Genomic DNA, 25,896 nt, shown 5'->3' on the forward strand with positions numbered 1-25,896 from the left:
TTCCTTTCAGTTTAAATAGTCTTGCATTGTCTCTCTTCGTATTATTTTGCTTAGTATTTTCCCACATTCCTGTTCCTCACCTAATATCTATCTATTTTCCCCGATATCCCTTCTTTCATATATGGGATATCCGCACTACGATTCCTTATTTCTTATCCTTTGTCGAAAGTGATGGCTTGAAGGGAAGCGCGTGCTAGTCTCATTAAAATAGTGTAGAGGCGGGAATAAAAAAAATACTATGATTAATTTCAGGTTTACTGAATAGGTTATACTTGCTACACAGCATAAAATTTATGTTGTTATTATTATTTACATACTTACTGACGTAAGGTACAAAACATAAGGAATCGTAGTGCGGATATCACATAGGCCTATATGAAAGAAGGGATATCAGGGAAAATAGATAGATATTAGGTGAGGACCAGGAATGTGGGAAAATACTAAGCAAAATAATACAAAGAGAAACAATGTAAGACTATTTAAACTGAAAGGAATAGGCCGAACTATATTACGAAAGAAAAAACAAACTGCGTCTACAAGTCAGAAGGGATCGTTTTTCCGCCAGGCTGCTACAGGCTGTTCTTTTACCTCCCCATAAGTTTTCACAAATATCGGGTTTTATTAATTCCATGTTTTTGGTAAGTTCTGGTATTCAAAGAAAGTTTATAATAACATGTTTAACTTATGCTGAGTGTAATTTATCCCAATTTGTGTTAAAATATGTGAAAAATTACAAAATTACAAAGCGTGCATCCGAAAACAAGCTGCTGTCGTTGACTTCGGCGGATTGTGTTATTAAATTTAGACTTACCAAGACGATTCTTTATAATATATTTATTCTTTAATATTGTTTATTGACAAAACATTTATCTGATGGAGAAATGATAGGTTCATAAATAAGTTTGGATTCACATTACTTGGTAATCATTCGAGAACAATGAAGGTGTTCGGACAAAAATACTTCCGACCAATCAGGTATCAGGAACCTTTCCGACCTAAAAGGGCACCCCTGTGAGTCAGTGCAAATATGCACCGCTATAAAAAATAGACTATAGTGGATGGGGTAATTATCCCTCACTCAAATTGTCTTGGCTGGTTTTCAGCGCTGCCAAAAGTAATACCCTAATAAATAGCTTCAGGTTTGTATGTTAGGAAAAATACAAATTATTTCCAAATTTGTTATTTTTTCATGGTGTCGCAAGATCATGTGGAACATGAATTATTGAGCGTGTACCAGGCATGCAGTTAATTCTAATAGTCAGACATTCTTCATCACGAGGCTCAATTCTATACAGTACTCTAGAAGTTTTATTCCAGCTGTGACCTAGTTGTGGAATGAACTTCCTAATCGGGTAGTTGAATCAGTAGAACTCCAAAAGTTCAAACTTGCACCAAATGTTTTTATGTTGAACAGGCTTACATAAGTCTTTTTACAGTTTATACTTGAAATATCTGTTTTAATGTTGTTATTGTTCTTAAAATATTTTAATTGTTCATTAATTCTCATATCGTTCATTTATTTCCTTATTTTCTTTCCTCACTGGGCTGTTTATAAAGCCTCCATTCTAATGTACTGCGTATCTTTTTTGCAGGCCTGACATGGCTATTAGTCTACAGGACAGAGAAGTATCAGAAACTGAAAGCTGAAGTGGAAAGACAATGCAAGAGATGTGAGTAAAATTTAATGAAGCATGGGAAGTTTAGTCACTTCTAGAATTATATGTATTTATTCTTACACATAAAAAATCCATCGTCATTTAATAGGAGTGTAGCTTCGGCAGAGCTGTTAACGGCCGTTCATATTGTAACGAGGTGATGAATGATTGACTGTCAGGTGGGAGGTGGAGCAAACCTCACTTTAACATCGACCGCAGCTCTGTACATGTGTACTTCCCTGCGTCCTTAATATGGGTAATTGATTTTTTGTTTCTCCTTCCAGAGTTTTTATGTTCTTTTTTTGGATGGCTATTCCAAGGGCAGACATGCAGCTTTCCCCAGGTAAAGGTGCCTTGTATTTTGGCTGGTGTATGAGAAAGCCGGAGGTAGATCCTCACCAACATTTTGGGCGGTGCGTCCGTAGACCTGCAAACTAACCTCTAGCCCCTTAGCAAAGATATTAAAATCAATTGTTCCGTAACTGGAATACAAACCATGCTATTTAATAGGGGTATTACTTTCGGCGTAGCTGAAATGACGAGCCATTAATTTTTAACAAGGGTTTACTACCCACACCGCTAGTTAGCGAGGCTATGGGAGGGTAGCTTGGCGCCCCCCCCCCCCCCCCCTCTCACACACCTGTGATTAAGCTCACTTTGCTCTCGGCTCGGATGGTGGTCGGACGTGTCCACTCTCATCCTCACCGTCATTTGCCAGCCATTTAATTGCTTTTGTCTTTTCTTTTTCTTGTTCTGTATATGTGAAGTTGGCCTCTGCGATCATGCCTACCTGCCCTGGGTTTCCCGACCGCCCCTGTGTAACATTCATGTCGGCGGTCGAGACTGATTCTCATGCCCTTTGTCCTTCTTGTAGGGACCAACGGTGTGATAGCAACAACAGGTGTAATGAGTGTAGGGAGTGGTCTACCTCCCAGTGGGAGAGGTTTTCGCGACGACGGAAGAAGAAGTCCAAACGGGATATTTCTCCTTCGAAGGTTTCTTCGAAAGGAGAAAACCCAAGGCCTTTTCTTCCGTTGCCCAAACCTCCTCCGAAGCTCCCACTCGGTCGGTCTCTTTCGAGAGACCGTCGAGTGGTAGCGTAGACCGATGTATTGTTTACCAACCTGGGGACTCGAGAGATGACGTTGCTTCCCCTAGCGAAGCAGCTCCACCTCTCCCCCTGGGGGAGGATATGTCACTAACCTCCTTATTTCAGCTTTGGTCCTCCTTGGGGCTTACGGGTTCACCCTCCAAGGAGGTTTTGCTTAACAACATCTGATTGGGTGCGCTGCCAAGCAATCGTCGTCACCGTCAGAGGTTGATCCTCTGCCTCTTGTCAACGTTGTGGTGTCAGAGGTATCCAATGCGGTATCACCCATCACCTCTGCCTCTCCAAACTCTACAGTAGCTGACGGCTTTGTTTCTCCCGTTCCTGTTCAACCTACGAGGGAGAAACTAAGTCCATCGTCAGTCTCTCCTGCTAGTGTTTCTTCCCCTCGGGGAGTTCACTTACAGAGACTCCTCTTCGGAGGACTGCAGAAGGTCAGCTTGCTGATCCAACCCCCCCATAGGGCGCATTCGTCCAAAGGCTCGCCTTCCTCTTCACCTTAGAGGCCTTCCTTCACCTGCGGTGAGGAGGCGCCTCTTTGGTTCAACATCTTTGATGCGGTCCACCGCAGAGGAGCCTCGAGACCAATCATCCATCACTACTGCTGCACTGGTCCTGGACCTTTCTGCAGATCGTTCGCGATCTCCTTCAGTAAAAGGTTGTCCTTTTAAAGGACACGTCGATCTTCCATCCGACAGACCTGCTGTCACCATTTCTACATGGGCCTAACAAGGCTCCACCTAAGTACACTATTGCGCGCCAACCACATACGCACTACGCACCAACGAGACCTGACGAACGCTCCTCAGTAGCTTGTCGGGCCCCGTCACTGAACCCTAACACAGGGCATCAAGGGCTATGCGCCAACAAGCGCATACGCTCCAACAGGAGTATAGCTCCATCATGCGCTATTAGCGTCCTCATGCACATATACGCCTATGTTCTCCTGCGCACCAGGTCTTGCTTGCGCGCCCTACGCTTACCCGCCAACATTCTCCTACGCGCCCGCGCCCAGCTGTGCGCCATCAGCTTCCTGCGCAATGGCACTCGCAGTCTCCTGCCTGTGTGCATACGCGCCCAACATCCAACTCTGCTGCGCATCATCATACGCGCCAGGAAAAACCTGCGCGCCAACGATCTACTAAAAGTAGTAGTACTGGGTAGTCAGCAATGCTGGCTTCTCCCACGCGCCAGCCTTCTCCTGCACGCATCCGCAAGGAGCGCGCCCTACGGCTGGTATAGATGCGCGCGAACACTCTACTGCGCGCCCGCGCACTCAACGTGATAATCATGCACATCTGCGCGCATCAACAGTCTCCCGCACTCGCGCCAACAGTCTCCCGCACTCGCGCCAACAGTCTCCCGCACGCGCGCCAACAGTCTCCCGCACGCGCGTCAACAGTCTTCCGCACGCGCGCCCTGCGTCAACAGTCTCCCACCCGCGAGCCCCGATATTCTCCATCGCGCAAGCGCCATTATTCTCCCTCGCGTGTGCATCAATATCCTGCACGCGAGACTACTGAACTAGGCACGACAAGGTCGCCATCGCCTCATTCCCCTCCCCGCAATCGCATACCGCTATGCATTGTGGGAGAAGGGAAACATCCAGAGGGGTCCAGGATCCCAAAGCCACTACAGGCAAACCCACCAATGATGGGGACTCCTCCCAGGGATCCTTCAATCCCTGTTCCTTCAAGGGGTATGTCTGACAGCGTATCTGTCAGCCAACAGCCCTGGTTTGGTGCACTGATCAGAGCCGTAACACAGGCTTTCAAGCCTGTCTTCTCTGAATTGGGACACAGAACCATGGCTTCTTCGACCCCTTTGAAGAGGAAAAGAGGAGTTCCAGACGCGGTCACTTCCCCAAGGGCGAAACTGACTCCACGTAGACCTTCGAGGCAGGTTCTTTCTTTTCCTCAGACTGCCTCTCCTTCCCTTTCGGACGAAAATTTCCTGTCCCCAAGGGAATCACGAGAAGAGAGACTTTCCCCCATTGCACCAATGGGGGAATGAATGAATGAATGATTTAAAGTTTTCAGGCATCCTGACATCTAAGGTCATTGACGCCGACCAATGGGGGAAACCTCTCCTCGTGCCGAGGGGTCTACTCAGTCGGGAATTGAAAGGAACATGCCACCCTCGTCAATGTTGGAGTCCTACATCCTTCCCAGGAAGGAATCTAAGGACTCCAAAACATTGCCGAAGTCCTCTAGTAGGACTAGGATGGAGCCAGCTATCCACTCAGGGAATGTCCGTGACTCTCCCCAACAAGAGCCTTTGGGTGGGGATAGAAGGAGACTTCGCTGCAAGTCCTACAGCAGGAGGAGACCAGCAAGAGTCAGAACATGCGTTTTGGCAAGTTCTGACTCTAATGAGGGCTCTCAACGGGTTTTCCGACCCAGAGATCCCTCCTCGAGAGGCCAAGGACACGGTCTTGGACCGTGTCTTGGGTACTCAGAAACCCTCCAAGACCAGTGCAGCACTGCCCTGGTCTTAAGGGGTTAAGAGTACCTGGGATAAGATCTCACAACAGCTCTCCGAGATGTCCTCCTTCAACCGATCTGGTGCTACCAACAAGCTCCTGCCACCTTCTCGCGTACAGCAGAGGAGGTACTTCGAGATCCTTGAGGAGCCTTGTTTAGCTCTTCCTCTTCACCGCTCGCTGGAAGAGCTAACCAGGGGAGTCCCTCTTGAGAGACTCTCCAACCGGCTGGTCTCGTTCTCGGCAGCCGAGATCTTCAACCAGGAGAAAGTTGCGAAGTGTGCTATGCAAGCCACTTTGTGGCTCGATATCTGGTTGGGGACCTTAGGTATCCTGATACGTTCTGTGAATTTCTCCAAAGAACGTACCAGGAAAGCTATGGAAACCTTCCTTCTCTCAGGTACTCGCACGATCGAGTTTCTGGCCCACCAAGTCTTGAACTTGTGAGCAAATACCATCCTGAAACGTCGGGATGTAGTAGCTGAGAGATTCCATCAGAAGGTCCCTAGCACTGAGATCAATAGGCTCAGACATTCCTCCCTAGAGGGATCCGTCTTGTTCGAGTTTAAGGATGTGGAACATGCCGCTGAGAGGTGGAGGAAGTCTCATCAAGACTCCCTCCTTCATGGGGCTTTTACATCCAAGCCCTATAAGCCTCCAGCACCACAGCAGTCCCGTCCAGTCAAGACCACTAAGACGACAACAGCAGCAAAGACCTTGGTGTCTAAGCCCTTTCCTGTCAAAGAAAGGAAAGGCAAAAAGTCCTCCAGGGGAGGCAAGAATCCTAGAGGGAACAGCCGAGGTCGCAAACGTTAGGATAGGCAGTCCCCCTGCATGTCCACCAGTGGGGGGGATGCCTACAAAGTTGCTCAAACAGGTAGAAGTAACTCAGGGCGGAATCTCCGTGATCAGTCTAGGATATCGCGTCCCGTTCATAACATCTCTACCTCCCCTGACGACAAATCCAGTGTCATTGAACTCTCTTGCCATGGGATCAGCAAGGGGGCAAGCTCTTCAGGAAGAAGTCCAGACCCTGTTGAAGAAGGGCACTCTCCAAGAGGTCCTCGATGGATCTCCAGGCTTCTTCAGTCGACTCTTTCTTGTAAAGAAGGCGTCTGGAGGCTGGAGACCAGTCATCGACCTCTCAGCTCTAAACAAGTTTGTCAAACAAACTCCGTTCAGCATGGAGACGGCGTACACGGTCAGACTAACAGTAAGACCGCAAGACTTCATGTGCACACTGGACCTAAAAGATGCGTACTTCCAGATCCCAGTCCATCCGTCTTCAAGGAAGTACTTAAGATTCAGCCTAGACAACAGAAAGTACCAGTTCAAGGTGCTGTGCTTTGGTCTCTCCACAGCACCACAAGTCTTCACCAGAGTGTTCACCCTAGTATCATCTTGGGCACACAGGATTGGCATCTGTCTCCTCCGTTATCTGGACGACTGGTTAATCCTAGCAGACTCGATGTCAACCCTTCTTCAACACCGAGACAAACTTCTTAGACTTTGCCAAGATCTGGGGATCATGGTAAATCTCGAGAAGTCTTCACTGCTTCCCACTCAAAGACTGGTATACCTAGGCATGATTATAGACACCACTCTCCACAAAGCCTTCCCATCAGACAACAGGATAGCAAGGCTGAGGAAGGTCGCAAGACCTTTTCTCAGACGAGAAGAACTTCTAGCCCAATCGTAGTTAAGTCTCCTCGGTCACCTTTCATCGCTGGCCCGTCTAGTTCCCAACGGTCGCCTCAGGATGAGATCCCTCCAGTGGCTACTCAAATCCCGGTGGAATCAAGCGTACAACTCCTCAGACATCCAGATCCCCATGGGACCTGCGAAACTGATGGATCTCCATTGGTGGGTGGCAGACGAGAACCTACGAAGGGGAGTGGATCTTCTCGTCCTCCCCCGGATTTGATGCTGTTTTCGGACGCTTCAAAAAAAGGTTGGGGGGCCCATGTGCTGCACCACACTACCTCAGGCCTCTGGTCAGAGTCAGAAAAGTATCTCCACTTAAATCTCCTAGAGACGAAGGCCGTCTTTCTGGCCCTTCAACAGTTCCAACAGTACCTGGCAAGTCACTCTGTGGTGGTGATGAGCGACAACACCACAGTAGTGGCCTACATTAACAAACAAAGAGGTAGTTTTTTGCAGCAACTATCCCATCTAGCAGTAGAGATACTGATATGGGCCGAAATCCACTCGATACCACTATTGGCACGCTTCATTCCAGGCAAAAGGAATGTGCTCGCCGACACCCTGAGCAGAGCATCTCAGATATTGGGTACCGAGTGGTCTTTGGATCATCTAGTAGCCAACAAAGTCCTGACTTTGTGGGGTTCTCCGACTATGGACCTCTTCGCAACGGCCCTGAACTTCAGGCTCCCGCTGTACTGTTCCCCAGTCCCAGACCCCAAGGCTCTCTGGCAAGATGCTTTCCAACAACGGTGGGACAACATTGACGTTTACGCCTTTCCCCCGTTCTGTCTGATGAGGAGGGTACTCAACAAGACCAGAACATCGGTCAATCTTTCAATGACCCTCATATCTCCGCTATGGCATGACGCAGAATGGTTCCCGGACCTTCTGCAACTCCTAACGGAGCCACCAAGAGAACTCCCTCCACGACACAATCCACTCAAACAACCACATGCCAACATCTTCCTCAAAGCCGTAGGTTCTCTACGGCTTCACGCCTGGAGACTCTCCAGCATCTCCTCTCTCAGAGAGGATTTTCTCAACAAGTTGCAATCAGGATGTCTTGACACCTGCGAAAGTCTTCAGCAGCAGTCTACCAGGCAAAGTGGAAAGTCTTCTGTTGTAGGTGTCGTGGAAGGGGTATCTCTCCACTCGATGCCACTATTCAAACAATAGCGGAGTTCCATGTGTATTCACGTGAAGAAATGCGCCTTTCAGTCTCGGCAGTGAAAGGCTATCGCTCAGCCTTAAGTCTCACCTTCAGGCTGAAAGGAATGGACATTTCCTCATCGCTAGAACTTTCTCTACTCTACGTAGTTATGAACTTACCTGCCCTCAGTCAGAAGCGAGACCTCCCCCCATGGAACGTGGTTCGAGTTCTCAGGTCTCTTAAGAGACCTCCCTATGAACCATTACGCCAGGCATCAGATCGCCACCTAACCTGGAAGACGGTATTCCTGCTAGCTTTGGCCTCGGCCAAGCGAGTCAGCGAACTTCATGGTCTCTCGTATGACATTGCTCATTCAAGGGGATGGGGGTAGGTAACGTTCAGCTTCGTCCCTGAGTTTATTGCTAAGACTCAGAATCCAGGAGTAGCTGATCCTCAATTCGACTCCTTTCGGATTTCTAGTCTCCGTACTGTAACAGATGACCCAGACCATCTCTTACTATGCCCAGCAAGGAGCTTGAAGCTGTACCTCAAAAGAACAGCCGCACCCCGTCCTCGTGTGCCAGCACTATTCGTCAGCACAGGAAGGACTAAGAGGAGGGTCACCAAGAACACCATCTCTGCTTGGATTCCCAGGGTCATTGACATGGCACTGAATCCAGACCCTCCTCCATCACGTCACCCCAGAGCACATGTCAGGGGCATAGCTACGTCTCTGGCCTTCAAAAGAAATTTTTCAGTGACGCAGGTTCTTCAAGCTGGGGTGTGGAAACGTCAAACAACGTTCACATCCCACTACCTGAAAGACGTGACCCACAGGAGACTCGATACGTTCTCTATCAGTCCTGTGGTGGCTGCACAACAGCTGGTTTAAAACCTCAAGTTCCTTATTGGACAAGTAGCAGAAGGTGTAGGGCATTGTTACCCGGTTTTAGTCTGCATGAATGATAAGGTTTGAGTGGCCCTTATTCTTTTCTTCATCATCCCCTCTCTTGGGGAAAGAAGCATCCTGGGTTCTCTGCATAGCTGACCTCAAACCACTGCAGATAAACCATGCTCCCTTGTGTTCCTAGTATTAAGATTAATACTGTTACGTCCCCATACCCTGACGAGGTGGTATTGGGAAAGTCCTAGTGTACAAGTTTCCATCTAAAGAACTTTGGAACAACTTTCTAGGACGAGTCACACTTCTTCATACCTTCACACACACCTTGCATAGGCCGCAGACCTTGCGTAGCAAGGTTCTAGCAAGGTGCAGGGACTTCTTATTTCTTGGGTGCTTACACACTCAAATAAGGAGTCCCCGGGCAAAGCCAAAAGCCAGACTGACTGGGATGTCCACCCTTCCTAATGGGTGAGTCACCCCTATTAAATAGCGTGGTTTGTATTCCAGTTATGGAACAAATGACAAATTCATAGATAATTTGTATTTTTCCTATCAATACAAACCTTAGCTATTTAACCAAACTTGTCCGCCAGCCCTATCTCCCTTGAAGTCCTACCTCCAAGCAAATTGAGCTCAAGCACAGGTGTGTGAGAGGGGGGGGGGGTCACAAGGTACCCTCCCCTACTCCTGCTAACTAGTGGTGTGGGTAGTAAACCTTCATTAAAAATTAATGGCTCGTCAATTTAGCTACGCCGAAAGTAATACCCCTATTAAATAGCTAAGGTTTGTATAGTTAGGAAAAATACAAATTATCCACGAATTTGTCATTTTTGTCTGTTCGCAAGCATCGGTATCTGACTTGGCAAAGCTCCAGCTGAAGCCAAAGAAACTCCAGCTCCATCTTTTCTTCATCGAACACTAAGTCTGCTGTCTCCTTCAGGGTCCTCCGTAGGAATTTATAAGGAAGACTGAAAGTCTGCCATTCCCTCCTTCAGTACTTAGAAGGAGTTAGGATTATTGTCTTCCACAGAGTGAATTTTCATCACAATAGGGAGCCAAAGTCATGACGTCGGTTACCATGGCAACGGCCAAACTGGTTCAAGCGTGAACATTGTTCAGAGAGCTCCTCGTGCGGGATGGCTGCTTTCAGCATAGTGCAATTGATTTTCCACTTTTCTGATGACAAAAAATACAGAATTCAGATCACATTCTGTCCATTTCCTATTCAAATGGGACAGTGACTAGAAAAGTAAAGTTGAAGGGTGGCTGTGTTAGAACACTGGCAAGTTCCAAGGTCTGTGAGCTCCTGAAGCAGTTGGTGTGAACCAGCACGTGGTAGTTTGACGTCAGACTTCGGCTCCCTATCGTATTACATTGAAGTATTTCCCTCTTCCTCAAAGTCAAGGGGAAGATGGATGGATTGTATGGTCTCTCAATGCCCATGCGTTTGGACTTCATTTTGAATATACTTTAGCGACCGCCTACCAGTTCTCTGGTAGGAAGTCGGCCTAACACTGGCAACATCTTCATACTCAAGTAGGTGTTGCCAGGAGTAGTGACTCGTACTCCTCTACGGGACTAAAGTATATGGGCATCTCCCTGGTCAGTTATCCAGCCAGATTGATAATGGTGGACTTCTGCCTTCTAGAGTATAAGTCTCCCATTAAAGGTTGATAATTTGTGATCCTTTTAGGGACAAATCACAACATTTAAATTGGTATTTATCCTAATACTATAAATCTTTTTTTTTAATATATGTTCCTATTGGATAAGTTAATTGGATAATCAATTTTACTTTAGGTCAGTTTTGAAGAGTATAAACTGGGCTTTCTTTTGATTAGTAATTCATTTCCCTAAGTGTATTCACTTTGTGGCAGGATGTCAAAAGAACAAGCCCCAAACCCTTGAATCGCTCTTAACTGAAAAATATCTCCTCAGCACAAACTTTCCTCTTATCTTATCAACTGGGAAATGAAAACAAAACAACCTTAACACTATATTCCTTAAAACTAAAATGCTTAAATACTATATTCCTTAAAACTAAAATGCTTAAATACTCTATTCCTTAAAACTAAAATGCTTAAATGCTCTATTCCTTAAAACTAAAATGCTTAAATACTATATTCCTTAAAACTAAAATGCTTAAATACTATATTCCTTAAAACTAAAATGCTTAAATACTATATTCCTCAAAACTAAAATCCTTAAATACTATATTCCTTAAGACTAAAATTCTTAAATACTATATTCCTTAAAACTAAAATGCTTAATACAAAAAACATCCACAATCAAAATCAATGACAAAGCTTAAAACTAAACACTAACAAAACTCGAACTTGAATTCACCACAACCCTAACTTCAAAACACAAAAACATATATGTATTGCGTGTGTTCACTAACACTTAAGCAAAATAACAGTCCCATGAAAAAACAATCATTCACAGAGTCAACTGTCTTTATTGGCACAACACCACTGCATGACAAATGGAAGACTTAATTTGTCACAACAGCCTTAACTCTTCGGGCTCATGGGTGTCTAGATCATCATCATCATCATCATGAGCATCATACGTAATCTTAATACACAGGCCAGATTATCAACAGTTGAGCAATCCACAAGAAACTGTAAATAAAAAACACTTACAAACACTCCTAGCTAACTACTATTGCACTATAATCAAAGATTAGTAAACTTTCTATCATTCAGAATCACTCCTAGCAAGTAGATAAAATATTGTACTTACCGTTAAAGAAAAAACACTCACGAACACTCCTAGCTAACTAAACTATCGCACTATAATCAAAGATAAATGATAAACTTTCCATCATTCAGAAACACTCCTAGAAAATAGATAAAAAATTGTACTTACTGTTAAAGAAAAAACACTTATGAAGACTCCTAGCTAACTAAACTACCGCACTATAATCAAAGATAAATAATAAACTTTCTATCATTCAGAAACACTCCTAGCAAATAGATAAAAAATTGTACTCACCATTAAAATAAAATATCACTTCCAAGCTGGTAAAAATAATAATAATAATCCAGCATTCACACACACAACTGCCTCTGGCTGCAGTCAAACCAAACAAAGCATTCCCCCATGACATTCACCACAGTCCTAAGCTAGCTAAAAATGTAAACAAACAACCTCAATTATACCAACAGTTTCTCAGAACAACCAATCATTACACTAACTACCCCCCCTCTCTCTCTCTCTCTCTCTCTCTCTCTCTCTCTCTCTCTCTCTCTCTCTCTCTCTCTCTCTCTCTCTCTCTCTCTCTCTCTCTGTGCGTGTGTGTGTGTGTCGCAAACAGCAAAAAAAAAATTGAAAAATAAAACGGAAGTATATTTGGATGGACACTAAACTCAGATAGATCCTTCCAGAATGACTTTATTTTCAAGACTAACTTATTATGATATACAGTTTAAAAGAAGACAAGATAGTTAACAAGGTAGTTATGCTTAATGAGTAGTAAGTATCTGTAAACACAAATATTACCTCTGGTAATAGGTAGTTATAAACATGAATACCTAACTCCTTTTCCCCTCAGGAAAAAGAATGAATGATTAAAGCAAATAAAAGGATAAAGCAATCAATAATTGAATGTTGGCATAGCTTTGAATAAATAATACAAAAACATACATAATACTATTAATCATTTTACATTCTAAAATAGTCAGGTGGTCTACTTTGTCTGCTAGACCTTCGAAGTTTTGGTAATTCAAATATCGATCCATCAGGCGAGTCATCAAAAGTTTTACCATTTTCATTTCCCGACATTCTTTCTGCAGCTGCCGCCTCCTTTTCTTCTACATATGGGATTTCATTCTTCTCTGCACCTGCAACTTCATCACCTAACTCTTCACGAGTATTTATGAACTCTTTTGGTAATGGTGGGTCTGGATAGCTGATCAACTCTGAAAAATCATGTGCTAAAAGTTCATTTTTCAATATTAATCTTACCCGATGATCATGTAGCTGTCAACTCTGTTGCCCGACAGAAATCTACGGTCGGGATACGCCAGCGATCGCTATACAGGTGGGGGTGTACACAACAGCGCCATCTGTGGTCAGGTACTCCAGTACTTCTTGTCAACACCACCACAATTTTTCCTCTGTCGTGCCACCGGCTAGACCTACTTGGATACGCTGTTGATTCTGGAGCTATTGTTCACGATTTGGTGATGTATTTGCTCTAGAGTTTAGCCTTCGCTATTCAGGAAGCTTTAACATTAGCTTAGCAAGTTTTTGGAATTAATTTGATTTAATTTTGGTGACGAAGAGAGTATGAACTCTCTTTCACTTTTAATGGCCGACCCTTCCCTTAGACGGAAGTGTTGGTGTCGAAGAGAGTATAGACTCTCTTTCTTAATTTTGCTTAACAAAGTTATAGATTTATTTTATATCTCTCCGCCTTTTATAGGCCTCTTCGATTAACTTCCTTTTATTATAAACTTATAAAAATTAATTTTTGTTTGTTTATATGCGACCTTTCCTAATAGTAGGCGGTCTTTTCTTGGAACCGAAGTTAATTAACATTGAGCCCGTCATATCGTTTTTACCTGTTAAGATTTTATGCTATTTTAATTTTAATGTTTTTGAAAGAATTTCTTTGATAGTCTCGTACTGTTTTCAAAGTTGAACTAACGTTTTGTTTTGTCTCCGCAGTTGTTGACGTTCAGAACGTTCAACTTGCGCTCTATCGTTACGATAGAGAGAGAGTATTCACGGTTTCACGTTGCAGTAAGAGTAAACCGATTCTAGCGTTTTGTTCATTCTTTCTTAGCTTAAATGGTTTTAATTCTAATAAAGGAACTTTTTATTTGGGAAATCTTTCAGTTTTTTTTCCTTTAACAATAATATGTTTTAACGATATATATAATTGGGCTCATCTCTCAGGTTCTAAGTCAAGAGAGAGAGAGAGAGAGATAGAGACGGAGGGAGAGAGAGGAGGATAAACGTTTCGTTCAAGCGGGTAACGTTGTTATCGTTTTTGCTCTTCTCCCTAGTCTCTTTAGGGGAAGAAGGTAAACGTTTCTAGAGTTTTATTCTTGTTCCCAGGCTTTATGCGGTGAGAGATTTTAAACGTAGTTTATTTGATCTAGTGTTTAGTCTCTTTTCCAGCCACTGAATTCTTTATCTTTCATTATGTTTTTCTGTTACATTGTAATACTGTTTTCGCAATTACTAACTTTTAATGAAGGATAGAATTGCGTGTTTCAGGTACAAACCACTTAAAGTTTCGAGTTCAGTGAAATAAGTGCAAACAGAAAATCAAAAGTGATAAAGTGATAAGCGCAAAGTGTTACAGTGTTGCGTTCTAGGGTTCGTCTGTTCGTGCCAGTTGTTCGCCTAGTCTGGGACCTCTTACAAGCTCCCAAGCCCAGGGGAGAAGTAATGTCGAAGGACTTATGGGTTCATCAGGCCTTGATCGACGAACAGACGTTTCCCTCCGTGGTTTCGGGTGTACCCACTCACGTAGCCGACGTGATCACCCCACCCACACAAAGACGAGAGAGCCCATTTATTCCTCGTCTGCGGAAGAGGTTTCTTGCAGAAACCATGGACCAAATCTTGCAGCTTTTAAGTGCAAGTCGGTCCCTTCTGCGCAAGTCCAACTCCTAGGTGTAGCCACTGCCACTGGGTCAGTTCGGACTTGCTGCAGTACGACAACTGCACACCTCCCAGAGAGGCAAGGTGGTACCGCAACAGGCAGTAACTCCGTCTGTTGCCGTACCAGCTGTTTTAGACCCTCAGTCTCAACGGACAGTAGCTCCGTTTGTTGTTGTCTTTCATAGACCCTAGTGGTCCATGCTGCAGACTATACAGTCTCAGCTTGCTCCTTCATACAGGAGTATCATGCTGGAAGGTTGACAATGCAGCCTGTTAACCTACAACCCGCCGAGGTTGTGCGCTCAGCAGATACTGCGGCTGCCTGCTCCCACCCTCCACCTGTGAGAGCTCCACCTCCGATGCGCAGTCCACCCTGCCAGACGCATGTTCTTGCTGCGCCTCCTGCTTTCATGCGTGAGTTGCCGCATCGGGAGTTGCCGGGTTCCAGCACTATGAGGCAACCTCCTCAACCCATGAGGCAGGAGCCTCATGCTATGCGGCAGCCTCCTCAAACCATGAGGCAGGAGCCTCATGCTATGCGGCAACCTCCTCTACCCATGAGGCAGGAGCCTCATGCTATGCGGCATCCTCCTCAACCCATGAGGCAGGAGCCTCATGCTATGAGGAGCCTCATGCTATGCGGCATCCTCCTCAACCCATGAGGCAGGAGCCTCATGTTATGAGGAGCCTCATGCTATGCGACATCCTCCTCAACCCATGAGGCAGGAGCCTCATGCTATGAGGAGCCTCATGCTATGCGGCATCCTCCTCAACCCATGAGGCAGGAGCCTCATGCTATGAGGAGCCTCATGCTATGCGACATCCTCCTCAAACCATGAGGCAGGAACCTCATGCTATGAGGAGCCTCATGCTATGCGGCATCCTCCTCAACCCATGAGGCAGGAGCCTCATGCTATGCGGCAACCTCCTCAACCCATGAGGCAGGAGCCTCATACTATGCGGCATCCTCCTCAACCCATGCGGCCTGAGCCTCATCCCTTGCAGCATGAGCCTCATCCCATGCAGCATGAGCCTCATACCATGCAGCATGAGCCTCATCCCATGCAGCATGAGCCTCATCCCATGCAGCATAAGCCGCATGCCATGCAGCATGCTCTGCATACCTTACAGCATGCTCTACATACAGCATGCTCTGCATACCTTACAGCATGCTCTGCATACCTTACAGCATGCTCTGCATACCTTACAGCATGCTCTGCATACAGCATGCTCTGCATACCTTACAGCATGCTCTGCATACCTTACAGCATGCTCTGCATACAGCATGCTCTGCATACCTTACAACATGCTCTGCATTCCTTACAGCATGCTCTGCATACCTTACAGCATGCTCTGCATACCTTACAGCATGCTCTGCATACTTTACCGCATGCTCCTCAGTCACACATCTTTGGTTGTTGCCAACTCACAAGACTGTCAAGCAGTTTCATAACGTTGCCTTCTGGTCTGCTGCTTTTGCACCAGTGAAACCCTCACTGAGAGAACTTAGCTTTTCTCGGATATGGTTCCTGTAGATGAGAAAGTGCTATTCTCCCTCCTTCTGATATTCCCTTGAGGACTCTGTCATTTGGAGAGGAGCCTTAAGCTGCTTAGCCTCCTATGGACTTTTATTTAAGCATAACATGCTTCCAGGGAGGGTAATGGTTCCGCTTCAGTCGCTAACCCCGTCTGTTGCCACACCTGCTCCCATAGACCTTGAGCTTTGTTGCAAGACATGCAGTCCAAGCTTAGTCCTTGTTAGAGGATTTTTTGTTTACGGAGTCAGTGTGTCACTGGGAAGACGTTCAACAACCAGCAGAGGGGACTTGTTGTGACGCAGTGCGGCAACCTCAGCAACCCGATAAGGAGTTGTCTGTACTACCCAGACAGTCTAGACAGTTTCGGGTTGTCGCTGTACTTCCTCGCTTCCCCATGGTTGACAGTTCACAGACTGTGCAGCAGTACCATGATCTTGTGTCCGGCTCCGTCAGACGACTGGCTTTTAAGAGCTCCCACAAGTCGTCGCTGTCTGGAGAATCTCAGATGGACTATGGATCTGACCAAGGAACTGGGCCTCCTGGTCAATTTAGAGGAGTCCCAGCTCGTCCCATCCCAGACCTTTGTCTACCTGGGTATGGAGCTTCAGAGTCGAGCTTTTCGGGCTTTTCCGTCGGCCCCAAGAATCTACCAAGCCCTAGAATGCATCCAGAGCATGCTGAGAAGGAACCGATGCTCAGTCAGGTAGTGGATGAGTCTAACAGGGACACTTTCATCGCTGGCCCTGTTCATCGAGTTAGGGAGACTCCACCTCCGCCCCCTTCAGTATCATCTAGCTGCTCACTGGATAAAGGACATGACGCTAGAGACGGTCTCAGTTCCTGTTTCCGAAGAGAGGAGGTCTACTCTAACGTGGTGAAAGAACAGCTTTCTTCTCAAGGAAGGTCTACCTTTGGCTGTTCAGAAACCCGACCGCCGTCTCTTCTCGGACGCATCAGACACGGGCTGGGGTGCGACTTTGGACGGACAGGAATGCTCGGGAACATGGAATCAGGAGCAAAGGACACTTCACATCAATTGCAAGGAGCTGTTGGCGGTTCATCTGGCCTTGATAAACTTCAAGTCCCTCCAGCTTAACAAGGTGGTGGAGGTGGACTCTGACAACACCACAGCCTTGGCTTACATCTCCAAGCAGGGAGGGACTCATTAGTGGAAGTTGTTCTAGATCGCAAGGGACCTCCTCATCTGGTCAAAAGATCGAAAGCTCACGCTGGTAACGAGGTTCATTCAGGGCGATATGAATGTCATGGCAGATCGCCTCAGCCGGAAGGGTCAGGTCATCCCCACAGAGTGGACCCTTCACAAGAATGTTTGCAGCAGACTTTGGGCCCTGTGGGGTCAGCCAACCATAGATCTGTTCGCTACCTCGATAACCTAGAGGCTCCCGTTGTATTGTTCTCCGATTCCAGACCCAGCAGCAGTTCACGTGGATGCTTTTCTGCTGGATTGGTCCCATCTCGACCTGTATGCATTCCCGCCGTTCAAGATTGTCAACAGGGTACTTCAGAAGTTCGCCTCTCGCAAAGGGACACGGCTGACGTTGGTTGCTCCCCTCTGGCCCGCGAGAGAATGGTTCATAGAGGTACTGCAATGGCTGGTCGACATTCCCAGGACTCTTCCTCTAGGAGTGGACCTTCTACGTCAACTTCACGTAAAGAAGGTACACCCAATCCTCCACGCTCTTCGTCTGACTGCCTTCAGACTATCGAAAGACTCTCAAGAGCTAGGGGCTTTTCGAAGGAGGCAGCCAGAGCGATTGCCAGTGCAAGGAGGACATCCACTCTCAGAGTCTATCAGTCTAAAGGGGAAGTCTTCCGAAGCTGGTACAAGGCCAAGCCAGTTTCCTTAACCAGTACCACTGTAACCCAGATTGCTGACTTCCTGTTACATCTAAGGAACGTAAGATCCCTTTCAGCTCCTACGATCAAGGGTTACAGAAGTATGTTGGCAGCGGTTTTCCGCCACAGAGGCTTGGATCTTTCCACCAACAAAGATCTACAGGACCTCCTTAGGTCTTTTGAGACCTCAAAGGAACGTCGGTTGTCCACTCCAGGCTGGAATCTAGACGTGGTCCTAAGGTTCCTTATGTCATCAAGATTTGAACCTCTCCAATCAGCCTCTTTTAAGGACCTCACATTAAAAACTCTTTTCCTCGTGTGCTTGGCAACAGCTAAAAGAGTAAGTGAGATCCACGCCTTCAGCAGGAACATAGTTTTCACATCTGAAACGGCTACATGTTCCTTGCAGCTCGGTTTTTTGCTAAAACGAGCTTCCTTCTCGTCCTTGGCCTAAGTCGTTCGAGATCCCAAGCCTGTCCAACTTGGTGGGGAACGAACTGGAGAGAGTACTTTGCCCAGTTAGAGCTCTTAGGTACTATCTAAAAAGGTCATTACCTTTACGAGGACAATCAGAAGCCTTATGGTGTGCTATCAAGAAACCTTCTCTTCCAAGGTCTAAGAACTCAGTTTCTTACTAAATCAGGCTTCTGATTAGGGAAGCACATTCTCATCTGAAGGAAGAAAACCTTGCTTTGCTGAAGGTAAGGACACATGAAGTGAGAGCTGTGGCTACTTCAGTGGCCTTCAAACAGAACCGTTCTCTGCAGAGTGTTATGGATGCAACCTATTGGAGAAGCAAGTCAGTGTTCGCATCATTCTATCTCAAAGATGTCCAGTCTCTTTACGAGAACTGCTACACCCTGGGACCATTCGTAGCAACGAATGCAGTAGTAGGCGGGGGCTCAGCCACTACATTCCCATAATCCCATAACCTTTTTAACCTTTCTCTTGAATACTTTTTATGGGTTGTACGGTCGGCTAAGAAACCTTCCACATCCTTGTTGATTTGGCGGGTGGTCAATTCTTTCTTGAGAAGCGCCGAGGTTAAAGGTTGTGATGAGGTCCTTTAGTATGGGTTGCAGCCCTTTATACTTCAGCACCTAAGAGTCGTTCAGCATCCTAAGAGGACCGCTACGCTCAGTAAGGAAGACGTACTTAATAAAGGCAGAGTAATGGTTCAAGTCGTCTTCCTTACCAGGTACTTATTTATTTTATGTTATTTTTGAATAACTAATAAAATGAAATACGGGATACTTAGCTTCTTTGTTAACATGTATGCTGGTCTCCACCCACCACCCTGGGTGTGAATCAGCTACATGATCATCGGGTAAGATTAATATTGAAAAATGTTATTTTCATTAGTAAAATAAATTTTTGAATATACTTACCCGATGATCATGATTTAATTGACCCACCCTTCCTCCCCATAGAGAACCAGTGGACCGAGGAAAAAATTGAGGTGGTGTTAAAAAGAAGTACTGGAGTACCTGACCACAGATGGCGCTGTTGTGTACACCCCCACCTGTATAGCAATCGCTGGCGTATCCCGACCGTAGATTTCTGTCGGGCAACAGAGTTGACAGCTACATGATCATCGGGTAAGTATATTCAAAAATTTATTTTACTAATGAAAATAACATTTTTGTTATCTTGAGAATCATTGGAGATCAGTCTCATTTGATCAATATGCCTCTTCCATATTAAGTTACCGTCCACTTGTACATTGTATGTACATGGACCCAATTTAAGAACCACAACTCCTCGAGTCCATATGCCCTTCTTGGTATTTTGACCATAATTCCAAACCAGTACCACGTCCCCTATATAGAGTTCCCTCATTGGTTTCTCGTTCTCTGAGGCTTTTCTTTCAATTCGCTGAGATGCATCTGGGTGTAGTAAATCCATGCGAGTGTGTAACTGCCGACCCATGAGCTCTGCAGGTGTGCACTTTGTTGTACAGTGAGGTGTAGTTCGGTAAGTCAGTAGAAATTGACACAACTTGGTATTTAAAGATGTATTACACGATTGCAATGTTCTCATCGCCCTTTTTATTCCTTGTTTGAATGTTCTTACTGTATTTTCGGCCTGCCCATTACTGCTTGGGTGATAAGCGGGTATCAGTATATGCTTTACACCATTTTGGGTCATGAACTCTTTTAAATTCCTCAGCCACAAACTGTCTTCCATTATCAGACACTAGCTCTACACAAACCCCATGCTGAGCAAATACCCGCCGCATGATCTCGATGCTATTAATAGTTGTAACTGATTTAATTGAGTGTACTTCTGGCCATTTTGAAAATGCATCAATCATAATGAGGTACATTTGTCCCAGGAATGGTCCTGCGAAATCAACATGTACTGTACTCTTTTCCACGGACCAGAAGGCCATTACCACGGATTACCCTCAGCACAAGTCGGCATTGGCTGAGTATCCTGACAAGCAGAGCACCCTTGATCGATATTCGGCCACCACACATGCAAGCGAGCTAAACCTTTCATCCTAACAATCCCGGATGACCACCATGTAGCTCTTCTAAGATTTGAGTCCTATATCTAGACGGTATTACCACCCTGGCACCCCATAGAAGACATCCCTCTTCAATTGAAAACTCACGCTGACAGCTATGGAAGGGTTTTAGTTCCTGTGCTAAGTCCTCAGAGTCTGGCCATCCATTTCTTGTATAATATAAAGCTCTAGCCAGTACAGCATCATGCAAAGTTTCCCTTACAACAGATTTCGCAGTTACAGGAAGAGAGTTCACCTGGTGCCTGTTAAATGCAGTTGCTTCTTGTGTCCAGTTTACAAGCTTATCTGATGCATCGGAGTCACAATCTGGTAAAGGTAACCGTGAGAGTGCATCAGCATTTCCATTGTCACTTGAACGACGTAATTCAATGACATAATCATAAGCTGCCAACTGTATAGCCCAGCGTTGTATTCTTGCAGCTGCAAGGACTGGAATGCCCTTCCTGGGTCCCAGAATGTATGACAGGGGTTAGTTATCTGTAATAAGGGTGAACTTATAAATATTGATGAAACTTCCGTAGTCCAAAGATGATTGCCAAACCCTCACGCTCAATTTTGGAATAGTTACGTTCAGTAGGTGTTAACATTCTTGATGCATAAGCAATTTTCTCTCTCTGTTACTGGTGATATGGGAAATCACTGCTCCAAGTCCTTTGGGTGATGCATCTACTGCCAACGTCACAGATTTACTCAAATCATAGTGCGCTAATACTCCTGTTTCAGTGGTCAGCATTTTTTTAATCTCGGGAAAAAGCTCTTTCACACTCTACTGACCAATGCCATTTTCTGTCTTTATGCAGTAATTCCCTGAGAGGCGCTGCGACTGATGAGAGATTTGGCACATAACGACGGTAATGGTTTACCAGCCCCAGGAAGGATTGCATTTCAGACATTGATTCTGGCCTTGGTGCATCCTTGACTGCTGCAATGGCATCCTCCGTCATATGGATACCCTCTTCATCCACAATGAAACTCAAATATTTCAAGGAGGGCTTCATAAATTCACATTTCGACAAATTACATTTCAACCCATTGATGTGCAACCGCTCAAGTACCTTTTCAAGATTGTGTAAATGTTCAGCTTTGGTTCTCCCAGTAAGACTTAATATCATCTATGTTGCATCCACAAGGTACTCCTTGCAGAACTTTATCCATTAAAGACTGAAAAAGTTGTGGTGCTGCTGAGACACCATATGGTAAACGTGTATATCTGTACAAACCAAGTGGTGTTTTAATCGTGACATAATTCCTAGATTCCTCATCTAATTCCACTTGCTGATAGGCTTGCGATAAATCTAACTTTGAGAAAGTTTTTTCCACTGTTCAGTCGCTGGTAAAGTTCATCTGGATTTGGTATTGGATGTTCAGGGTTTTCCACATAACGATTTATGGTGACCTTGAAGTCACCACATATCCTAATAGAACCATTGTCTTTTGAAACTGGCACTATTGGTACCGCCCACTCACTACAGTCAACTTTCTCAATAATTCCTTCCAATTCTAGTCTTTTAAGTTCTGCATTCACAGCATCCCTGATTGCATAAGGAACTGTCCTCGCTTTATAAAAGATTGGTTTTGCATCCTTACTTACACGAATATGAGCCTTTATATTCTTGGCTGTACCCAGTTTACCATCAAAGACATCACCATATTTCCTTAACAGTTCTTCTAACTTTGAGGTTTTCAGAATACCCGAATGCAGATGATTTACAGCTAACTTTTTCCAGTCAAATTTCACAAAATGCAGCCACTCCCTACCAAAAAATGCAGGTCCATTCCCCTGCACCACATGCAATGGCACTTCCTCCACTCTGTGTCCATGAACTTCCATAGTTATGTAGCATATCCCAACAACTTCTATTTTTTCTCCCGTCATGGTTTTCAGCACAATATCGCTGGATTGAAGTACTGTATTTTTCAGATGTTTATCAGTGACACAGAAGCTCCCGTGTCCAATTCTGTATCAATTGGTATCCCATTTAATTTAACTATTATCTCTGGAACCTTATTGTGTCTTCCTTTCATTTTCTTAACACAGTATTTCAATGTATGCACCAATTCATCCTGTAGTTTGAACTCGGTAGTTTTTTCTTCCGAGCCACTGGTCTCCTCCTCTGCCATGTTGACTGTCGATCGTTTCCTTCCTTGTCTTCCATATTTCAAATTTCGATTGACTGTAGTGTGATTTTCCATTCTGCACATCCTACAAAGGTGTCCTTTTTTATGACACCCATTACACTCAGTATCCTTATGGAAACAAACATGAGCCTTATGGTTTGTCTTCCCGCAACGGTAACACTCAAGGAGAGAAGCTTTCGGCCTAACAACTTTTTTTACCTCCTGAGTTTGACCCTGAATCTTCGTAACGTTTTCATCAGCCATTTCCTGACTTAGCGCAATCGAAAATGCTTTCTTTAAGTCAAGCACCTGTTCACTTAATAGTTTCCTCTGTGCCGAGCGGTTGGCCAATCCAATAACAAACAAGTCTCTTAAAACTTCCTCTTGAAAAGCACCAAACTGACATGTTTCCGCCAATTTCCGTTGCATAATCAGTGATGGATTCTCCTGGACGTTGTTTCATATTGTAAAACTTGAAACGTTCAGCTATCAGGATGGGTTTTGGGTGGAGGTGATTTTTCAAAAGCTCAGTAAGTTCTAGATAAGTCCTTGATGAGGGCTTATTAGGGGCAAGCAATGTTTTCAGAAGTCCATATGTAGGAGCTCAAGAAAACTACCCGTTTCTTATCTTCCTCTGTTATGTCATTTGCTAAGCAGAACTGATCAAACCTTTCGACATAATCTTCAAAGTCCTAAGTCCTCGGATTTGTCATATGCTGCTATATTACCCAAATGCGCCATCCTTAATTTCCCCTTTCGTGAGTCGGTTCCTCGTCGCCATTGAAGTATATTTGGATGGACACGAAACTCAGATAGATCCTTCCAGAATGACTTTATTTTTGAGACTAACTTATAATGATATACAGTTTAAAAGAAGACAAGATAGTTAACAAGGTAGTTATGCTTAATGAGTAGTAAGTATCTGTAAACACAAGTATAACCTCTGGAAATAGGTAGTTATAAACATAAATACATAACAAAAACTAAAATTAATCCTCCACAACTTAAGTGCTTTAAGAATAGAAATTAGGTTCACCTGTCATTCATAAGATCATTTCAGGGTTTCACATTTTTGGAAAAAGAATATCCATAAATAACTCCAGGTTTGTATTAGTTAGGGAAAGATACAAATTAACTAGGAATTTGTCATATTTCTGAGAAAATTGCTACGAAGCACCCTCATTAACATTGTGCCCCAAGTGGTCCTCTATCAAAATCAGGTGGGTTATTTCGTGGCCCCCTCAATCATGAAAATGCCCCTTGGCTCCAGGATTATATATGTTATTCATTTTCAAAGCCATTGTTACTGTCCTTCAATTGAAGTGACTCTCCTGAAGGGTACTGAGTTTTACAGTGTGTGTTGGCTCTGCCATGTTAAACAATTTTAACTGACATTTTGTCTTTTAGTTTATCGGTTACAATTTCAGTTCCTATTATTGTTAGATTTGTTTTCATGTCTGTTGAGAGCTTTTTGATATATTTAATTCTCATTTTTTTTGGAGTTATTTAACAAAATTCAGGGCCAGCGAGTCCCATACTTTGCCAGTGTCGTTTATTATGTCGTAGTATTTGTGGACTACAAGGCAATATTTAGAGACCTTACAGTTACCTCCAGACAGTATGATAAGAGGCATTCATTTGTGCTGCTTACTCTAGGTTTTAAGAAACCAATAACATTGAAACGGGATGCCATTTCTAAGGCAAGGGGAATGGCAGTGTATGTTTAATTACTGTTGTATAGCACCCCTAATAGATTTTATGTGTTCCATCTACAATATTCTATCCGATTGTCTTGAAGGGTTGTGGTGGCTGATGTGGTAACGTTCCTGACTGGTGAACGCCAGACTAGGGCTCGAGACCCGCTCAAACTCGTTAGTTTCTTTGGTCATTTCCACCTCACCATCCTTGTGAGCTAAGGATGGGGTGTTTGTGGGAGCCTATAGGTCTATCTACTGAGTCATCAGCAGCCATTGCCTGGCCCTCCTTGGTCCTAGCTTGGATGAAGAGGGGACTTGAACGATGATCATATGTACATCGTCAGTCTCTAGGGCATTGTCCTGCTTGATATGGCAATGTCACTGTCCCTTGCCTCGGCCATTCATGAGTGGCCTTTAAACCTTTAAAGGAGTTAGGAGTTGGAAGACTCAGGCCTACATGGCTGAGGGCTATGAAACGTGAAATAGGAGATGATGGATGGAGAAGTATTGATATAAAAGCTCAAGATAGAGACGACTGGGGAATTCTAACCAAGGCACTTTGCGTCATTAGGCATGGGAAGAGATGATGATGATGATGATGGTGATTGTCTTTTTATCAATATAGACACTATAGATAAGAATCAAGATGATGATAGAAATGGCTACAGTATTTTGTGCTTTTTGGTGATTTTAATGCTCACTATAAGGAGTGGGTAAAATTTGTTTCGCCTGATAACCAGGGCTTAAGAGCTATTGACTTAACCCTTTTACCCCCAAAGGACGTACTGGTACGTTTCACAAAACACATCCCTTTACCCTCATGGACGTACCGGTATGTCCTTGCAAAAAACTACTATTTACAATTTTTTTTTGCATATTTTTGATAATTTTTTTGAGAAACTTAAGGGATTTTCCAAGAGAATGAGACCAACCTGACCTCTCTAGGATGGAAATTAAGGCTGTAAGAGCAATTTAAAAAAAGTATATTGCAAAATGTGCTTGACTAAAAATAACCCTTGGGGGTTAAGGGTTGGAAAATTCCAAAGAGCCTGGGGGTAAAAGGGTTAAGTTGTTAGTAAATTGATTACCTGGACCTAGTATATACTGATATCCCTGGTATTATAAATAACAAGGTTGGTTATCTTGTAGGGATGTCTTGTCAAGTTACACTACCCACCTCAATCACCCCGCAAGACCTAGATTGATGGTCAAAGTAAGGCTGGCACTACCTGACAGTCAACCATCATCTTCAGGCTTCACTGAAGTTTTACTTTTATTAAAGGTTTCAGCTTTGCTTAGGTAGGAAAAATACAAAATATTTTTTAGATTTGTGATTTAGAGAAACACATTCTGTCTTCTTTCTTCATTTGCGCAAAAAACATGGAAAATTTAAAAAGCCTTTTTTGATTTTTTTATAAATCTATTCATAGGAAATTCAACTCTTTCACTCTACCCGGTTTTGAGTATTGTTTTCCTGTCTAGTTTCCAGCTGCTATCTCTTATGTTAATTTTTTTTGACAAAAGCATTTCGTCT

General features: G+C 44.4%; 1 protein-coding gene across 1 annotated transcript in view; it reads left to right on the top strand.

Annotated features, from left to right (window-relative positions):
* Positions 1 to 25,896, top strand: part of LOC137648874 (calcium load-activated calcium channel) — a 134,214-nt gene that overhangs the window by 79,818 nt on the left and 28,500 nt on the right. Inside the window, exon 2 of the mRNA XM_068382046.1 lies at positions 1,593 to 1,670. Within this exon, the coding sequence (XP_068238147.1) occupies positions 1,593 to 1,670 (78 nt within the window). The remainder of the gene's footprint in view (positions 1 to 1,592; positions 1,671 to 25,896) is intronic.

The sequence above is a fragment of the Palaemon carinicauda genome, chromosome 10 (assembly GCF_036898095.1).
Source record: "Palaemon carinicauda isolate YSFRI2023 chromosome 10, ASM3689809v2, whole genome shotgun sequence".
NCBI lineage: Eukaryota > Metazoa > Arthropoda > Malacostraca > Decapoda > Palaemonidae > Palaemon > Palaemon carinicauda.